Raw genomic sequence first — 7,898 nt, 5'->3', positions numbered from 1 at the left:
ACTGTTTCTTGGACGGATATTTTTGGTTATATAATTTTTAAGTATGTTAGAGTTCTAAAAATTATAAATTTGACCATTGATAATCGATCCAGTAGATAAAAAAGTGTATCTTCAGTTTCACTGTTATTACCAAAGTGATGCAATTGAATGCCATAATCCTGATTGCATTACTTTTGTATGCGTAGCACATTTGTTGATGGGACTATGCTATAATTAAACTTAACTGAACATATTGGCATTTCTTTAGAATTTCCATGGATATTATAAAAGATGATTAACATTACTATGTAAATTTAATCGTGCTTTGAAAAGTTGATTGTGTGAATTTAATCTTGCTTATTGATTTCTGTCAGGTGCTCTATCCGTTGTTATGGTTATTACTGCCTTGGTATTTAGATTATAGTCTAATAAAATATGAAATAACGTCTCACCTACATACTTCAAGTATTTTTTTCTTTTTGAAATAAAACATTGAGTTGTTAGAGGAGTAAAGTAATTTGTTAATGAAGTTTTTTATATTTCGGTGAGATTTGTTAACCTCATCGTAATGCAATATATATATATATATCATCCCTGATAGAAATGATGTCGTAGAACGATCAAAATGTAATTTTAGAACAGAACATATGAACAGTTCACCTGAGATTTACTTATTTAACTAAATTTTTTATCAAAAAGCAATAAGCATTGTGTTTTTAAAATCATATATATATATATATATATTGACTGCTCTTGGGATTGATATATGTTTTAAGAATTTATTCAGTATTGAGCACTTGATTTTGAGGATAGATACAACGTGGATGACAATTTAGGCTTACTTTTTTGATTTAAGTAAGTGATGGAAGCAATCATCGTTACCAATACTGTAAGTCATTTTTTTATTCCAGTAATTTTCGTCGGAACTTTTATGAAATTTATTGAGCGTTTTAATAGAATGACACTTTATTAAATTTGAATTCTATTAAGATTAATTACTAGGAAACTTCTTGAATTTCCTGAACCAGTGAATTTATGTCAGGTTTGATGAATCATTAGCAATGTTTTATATACACTGTGACACTTATGTTTTGCTGCAAATGTTTCAGTACATTTCTTGAAAGCATTACACTGACATACGTAAGACATACTGCCATACATATACAAGGTATCCGACACAAATGACTCCTTGGCTCTGATTATTATTTGTAATGCTTGGCTATTTGCAGTGGAAAGTGCTATGGAGATATTTCATATGACATTTCAAAAACTTTCTGTGTTGAATGTAATTGTTTATATTGGACGACGACTTATTATTGTTGACTTATCTTCACCACCTAAATTCCAGTTTTAAACATTGTCTAACTATTACTTCAATTCCAAAGCAAATTTGTCTCATCACAACTTTTATGTAAATTAGTAATTCGATTCCAATTAAAGTACCGGAGACTAAATCGATCATATGGCAATAAACTTTCTCTCTTTCTAGCAACCCTGCCATTTCTTACCTCACCCTGAAGACATCTGCGCAGACCCTCTCCAGCTCTGTTGTGATTCTCTTGTCTCCTCTGTCACATCTAGAAGATGCAGAGAGAGAGAGAGAGAGAGACAGACATATACAACAACAATGCAACATGTACATATTTGCGCCGTAGTATGAATACTTGCGTTATTGAATGAGGTAAGAAGGGTCGCGGAGTGAGTGAATGTATTGGTGGTTGCGATGATACCTATCGGAGAGGTGAATCCTTCTTTTCTCATTTTTCCATTTTCATTTTTGTGTGCATGTCTTGAATAGAACTTGCACAGAACTGTTGCATTTTGCAAGTAGAATATGAGAAGGCTTCAGTTCTCTTCTTGCAACTTTCATTCACTCTATCAAGACTACTGATTATCAGACATTTGGATACTTTTGGCAGAAGATTTATCTTTCTTCCTTTTAGTTTTAGTTTTCTAGTACTTCTCCAAGATTCTTGAAAAGTAATTGTTTATACTTCAACATTTTGATAGGAAGATATGAGTAGGCTTCTAATTACAACACTCATCAAAATGATACATTATTCACTCTACATAACCACAGTCTTATTTTCTGGTAGAAGATAATTCAAAAGAACTTAATTACATATTATGTAAACTTCATGTTGTAAAATGATCGGTAAATTACAAAAACGAAAGCAAATTGAGATAGCATATAGTTTACAGCATGAAAAATATTTCCCTACATTGTAGTGTACGTAAGCGAAGAATTAGCACATAAAGTTATAGAATGTGGTGAAGGTTCACTTATGTGCGTTCGTAAAATCATTTGTAAAAATCAAATTTCAGACTCAAGATGGTCGTGCTGATATGACCAATTTTGAGATGGATCTATTCGACACAAAGATAAATTCATATGCTCTGGAAAAGGTCTGTCATCATTTCTACACTAATAACATTTCTGATGTTCGAATAAGGACTTGTTTATTCTTGACCGTCAGTTTGATTTCCTCGATTTTACTTATCAGTTATAGAAAATTTGTGCAACCTGTTGTGGTCAAATATCATATCTACACTTTCTGAATTATGTATAGGTAGTTTGTACATCAAATTAATTTAGATTAAGCAGTTGATTTAGATTTGTTTTTGTGTATTGCGCTTTATACAACTGAATCTGTAAGCTTTAATTAATAATGGGCCATGTTAATTCAGGAGGATAATTTAGTAATTGATTGCGCTCATGTTTACTTCCGATAATGAAGTCGTCTTTCAGATTATGTTCAGGAATAAATCCTTTTGACTTTTTAGGAAGAAAGTGAACAATGTTGTCAACATAGTATCATTAAACCAGCATGCGTTCCGGTATCGATTATATCATTATTTATTTTTTTAATTGTGTTTTTCCCATTATTCAATGAAGACGGCTTTGATACGGGATCTGTTCGTTACGACCGGAATGGTTATTGTACCGATCAATGCAGGCTTGTTTCTTTTTAAGTTTTTGTATTTTTGATAAGTCCATCTCTAGTTGTTATGGAACTGCTAGTTAAGGGTGATTAGTAAATTAATGAAGGATTGTGAAATGGACTGCCGAATGGAAGATCACAATCAATTTGATCGCTTATCTAAGTAAAGCTTTAAAATACTAATGCTAAAACATCTTTACCGATGAATTGGAAGAGCCATAGTGCATCAGAAGACTTCCTAATGAGAATCATTACTCTTTATTAATGTTAGTTTAGCTTCAGATCACTGGTAGTAGGCACTAATCATTTTGCTATAATTTCCAAACAATCAAGGAATAGTGAGCTTCTGAGTTATGATTATCAAACATCAGTCCGTATATTCTTTGACTCGCTTTCCAACTGTGTTTGCATTCTTATTTAATTTCTAAAATCCGTTTTACTTCACTTCGTTTCTAGAGAGAAGGATGTTAAGAATATTTATTAGTTGACAGTCTACATTCTTAATCAATAGATCAATTCAGAATGCAGTTGGTTGAAACTATACCATCGATTTTGATTTTTGACAATAGTAGCCTTACGAGTTTATCAACATACGAAGTCTGGAAAAAATTGTTGGATGATGCACAAGTTTCAATTGATGTTGCGTCCTTCTATTGGAATCTCCGTGATCCTGTAGCACATTCGACTTCTTGGCAGGTAATTGCAATTGTGTACACCATACAGAAATTCCTGAAATATTCTCCAACTACTCGAGTTAATTAGAAATTTTTTCTGTTTCTCTTGTGCATAACTGAATTTTTCCATTGTCAAATAAATATCCATGATATTGCATTTAAGGGATCAAACACTTTCTTATCTCAAATGACTTAGAAAATAGATTTCTTAGCATTGCAGGACTTTAAAAATATATGCTTATGTCCTACCAAATTACATAGGCATTGTTATACTTAACTTGGTAGGTTGAAAGGGAATGATAAGGGAACGCGAGACCAAATGATGGATTCTTTTATGTGATGACGAGATATTTAGGACACATAATGAGAGGATGGGTATTGTAAACAGTCCATAGAGCTGTACTTTACTATTGTTTGCGAATTTCTTGTTTTGCAGGGAAATGATACATTCGAAAGATTTATTGCATCTGCTGAGCGTGGTGTGCGGGTTAGCTGTTTTTCGTTTTCATAAACTGAAGTTTTAATTTTATGCTTTTTGGAATAGTATTTTTTTCTTTCCACACTTTGGTAACTTTCAACATTTACTTCGTCTTTAATTATTGGAATCTGTATTAGTGAAAATAGCTCTTCCTATCTGTTATAGATACGAATAGCACAAAATCAACCAACCACAATATTTCCACAACTCGATTCGAAATATTTTGCTGAGAATGGTAAGACTTAAGTGCTCATCTGTACATTGACATTTTCGTTACAAACATTGGAAGCTTAACCATTGAATTTGGATTGCATCCAAAACTCCATATTCGTGATCTGCATTCCAAATATGTAAAATCTTTTTTCTTGCTTCAAATCCCTCGTTTATAAATCTTTATCCTTATAAAAAATCTGACACCATCTGGCCTGAATGAACGATATCTTCTCCATTACATGTAACAGTGACATGTCATAAAATTCCGATTAGAAAGTCAGAATAGGTAACATTTGCCGATAGTGTATACCAGTTGGTTAATAAAGGGAACAGTTATTGTATTAGTATTTCGAGATTTTCCTATGTGACTAAGTTGTCTGCTGCTTTGCGCACATTTCGCTATTATCATAAAATTGTCTGATGCGCACATTCCGCTGGTTATCACTCACTCTATATCATTGAATTGTTGAACAAATTCGGCAGTCTTCGTCTCTTTTTTGTGGGTTATGCAACTGTTCGGAATGTGGATATGCCGGAACTGATGGATGGTAATGGGATTCTTCATACCAAATTTTGGATTGTAGATTCTCGGCATGTTTACATTGGATCAGCTAATATGGATTGGAAATCTCTCACAGAGGTACATTACTGTAATTTTAATAATATCCTTTGTCATTTGTGGTTATTTTAGTTCAGAGTCAAAAAATATGGTAATCTTCTATCTTGAACCTATTCAAGAAAGTAATGTTAACGATTCCGATAGAAAAAAATTTTTTTTCAGGTCAAAGAACTAGGCATTGTTATTTGGAATTGTACTTGCATAGCAAATGATTTATATAAAATTTTCAATATTTATTGGCGCCTCGGAGTTAGAGGAGCAAAAATTCCATATAAATGGCCATTGAATTTAAGAACTTATTTCAATTTTTCACATCCACTTAAACTTCTTAGTGCTAAAGACGCTAGTGTGTTCATATCGGTATGCTTTCTCATTGTCGTTCTGTTAACTGTTAAGTTATTCATCTTTAGTATGATATCGTCTCTTTTGAAAGAGACTTTAACTGCATTTTTGTTAGAATCATAAAAATGGCTCTAATCTTGCTTATTATTATTGTATGCTTCCGCTTTTTTTTGAACTTTGTTTTAGAGTCTTAGGAATTCAGATTTTAGGCACACGGTCTTACCAGCTTGTCTTTTGCTTATTTCTGTATGAAAAAAAAAAGAATATTTTTTATTTGGGAAATTAATTTGCGAGAGAAGCAATTTTTATAACGAATAGTTTCGTATTCAGAGTTCTCCTCCTCAATTCAATGCAAAAGGACGTGAAGATGATAGTGATGCAATCGTTGCAGTCATGGATAATGCACATGAATTTGTCCATATATCAGTGATGGATTATATGCCTGCAACTATTTATAGAACTTCTAATAATAACACGTTGGTTTCTAAGTTTCAACACTTATAGTTCTGCTTATCGATAATGAATTTTAGTTATGAAGCACATTATGGCAAGAGCCATTTTTGCATGCATTTGTATATCTGTTTACTCAAAACCGCTGCCATTCTCTTCCTTATTGAGAGTTTTGTAGTATCAACTTTTAATATATCTTTGTATAATGTAATGTTTGAATGAAGAATGAGTACAGTTCGCAATTCATCTAGAAGTTCTTCGTAGAGAGAAAACAAGTGAAATGAGAAGTAAATGTTAGGATTGTATGGAGGTGATTACTAGTTTAATTTTATTTCAATGCTTTTCAATAGTAGTGAAAGAAATTTTTTTTTTTTTTTTTTTTTTTTTTTGTGCAATTTCTTCTGTCTTTATCTGCTAGTAACGTGTAAAAGACAAAGTATTTTAAATTCAGTGATACTGAAGCAGTTATATTATAAATTAAAGATGGATAATTCGTCATTTGATATTAGTGAGGCACTTAATACTTTTACGGTGAAATTCTTATTGCTCGCACTCGTTCTATTCCGTAAATTTAATTTTGCAGATATTGGCCAAAGTTAGATAATGCAATACGTGCAACAGCTTATCGTGGAGTGAATGTTCGGTTACTGGTGAGCCACTGGAAATATTCCCGACCCGAAATGATTTATTTCTTGAAATCATTGCTAGAAATTAATGATGGTATACCTAAAAAAGCAAACCATTCTGGAAAAATCGAAGTAGTAAGCATATTTAGCAAAGTTATTAACTTTAAGTTTGTTTAGCTATATCTCCATTTTAGTTATAATTGGTTCGATTTGCATTTTACCAAAAGGAAATATGATTCTAGTTTCAGCATTGGGATCTGCATTTGCTGATGGTTAAATAGTTAAAGATCGCGTCATCTTTTTTGAAATTTTCTTAAATCTTTTTGTGAAAGATTGCACTAATAATCCTTAGCTCTATTCCTTTAACGTATTTCTTCATTATTTCAAATTCAAAAAATTTTTCAGAAGCTATTTACCATTCCAGTGGATCCATCCCGCGAAGAAATCCCGCACACTCTTGTTAATCATAATAAATTCATGGTTACGGAGAAGATCGCCTATTTTGGTTAGTTCCTTTAAATTGTTTGTTTTGATGGTCCCTCCACTTGAATTGTATTTGAGAAAATTAGGTCATGTATAAGTCAACTCTACAGCAACTTTTCAGGTACATCAAACTGGGCGGGCGACTACTTTATCAATACTGCTGGTGTTGGAATTTCTTTTATCTCGTCAACACATGTTAATTTGTTAAATGAGATTTTCGTGAGAGATTGGGCGTCCAAATACGCTAAAACTGTTAGGGAATTTTTATAAAGTGGATTTCCTGCTTAGCTTTTTTCCTTACAGTGAAACTTTCTATTCTATAGAAATCTAATTTTGTTAGTATTATTCTAGATATTTTGACATAAATCCTTCATAATTTCTAGAGCATTCTGTCGAAGCTGAAGGTATTTCTCTCAGAGCAGTTTTTTTTTTTTTCTTTTTTTTAAACTTTTTTTGAATTCTGATACTTTGGTGATGTAAAGTGCATAGGATTCACTTCATCTTAATTTACTCAAAAAGTGTTAAAGTTTTTTTTTGCACGGAAGCTAATATTTAACATCTTTATAATTGGATTTTTAAATTTTCACATATCACTGAGATGTTCCTTATCGATCATCGTCTTGTATGATTTCACCACCGATTCACCATCGAAGTGAATTTAAATTTCACACTGTGTAGACCAAGGTGTCATAAATGTATCTCATTAATGATCTCAACATTTTTTCGTTGTGTTGCATGGATACTATATCTCTTGTACATAATATCCCTGGCCACGTAGTCAGTTGTTATTAGCAAAGGAATATATTTATTGGAGGAGTATTATTAAATGTAAAGTTCCACAAATAAAAATTTTCTCACCTTTGCATAGAATTCAGAGAAAGCTTGGGCAATGGATTAATAAATTTTGGCTTAATCAGTAAACTGTCAAGAGATTTGTATGTTTTTTACAGATTTCAGAACGAGAAGCAAATTTTGGTAGTCACAATTGTTAGCAGGGAAGAATTTGCGTCAACTCTAAAAATTTCGGGTGGATTTTTCGGTGGGACGGATTATTGACTTTCAGATTTTTTTCATCGATACAGATGTCGATTC

General features: G+C 32.1%; 1 protein-coding gene across 1 annotated transcript; it reads left to right on the top strand.

Moving 5' to 3' along the window:
- Window positions 1-1,702: 1,702 nt before the first annotated feature.
- On the top strand, window positions 1,703-7,076 carry Bm3244 (Uncharacterized protein; the record flags this gene model as incomplete). Its single annotated transcript, XM_043082138.1, has 12 exons — window positions 1,703-1,720; window positions 2,305-2,385; window positions 2,764-2,936; window positions 3,443-3,617; window positions 4,032-4,082; window positions 4,239-4,308; window positions 4,871-4,926; window positions 5,068-5,265; window positions 5,578-5,723; window positions 6,281-6,458; window positions 6,729-6,828; window positions 6,928-7,076. The coding sequence occupies 12 exons, from the start codon at window positions 1,703-1,705 to the stop codon at window positions 7,074-7,076; spliced, it is 1,395 nt and encodes a 464-aa protein (XP_042938072.1).
- Window positions 7,077-7,898: the final 822 nt, after the last annotated feature.

This window comes from Brugia malayi (assembly GCF_000002995.4).
Source record: "Brugia malayi strain FR3 genome assembly, contig: Bm_v4_Chr4_scaffold_001, whole genome shotgun sequence".
Classification (NCBI taxonomy): domain Eukaryota; kingdom Metazoa; phylum Nematoda; class Chromadorea; order Rhabditida; family Onchocercidae; genus Brugia; species Brugia malayi.
This window is presented reverse-complemented; position numbering and strand designations above follow the sequence as displayed.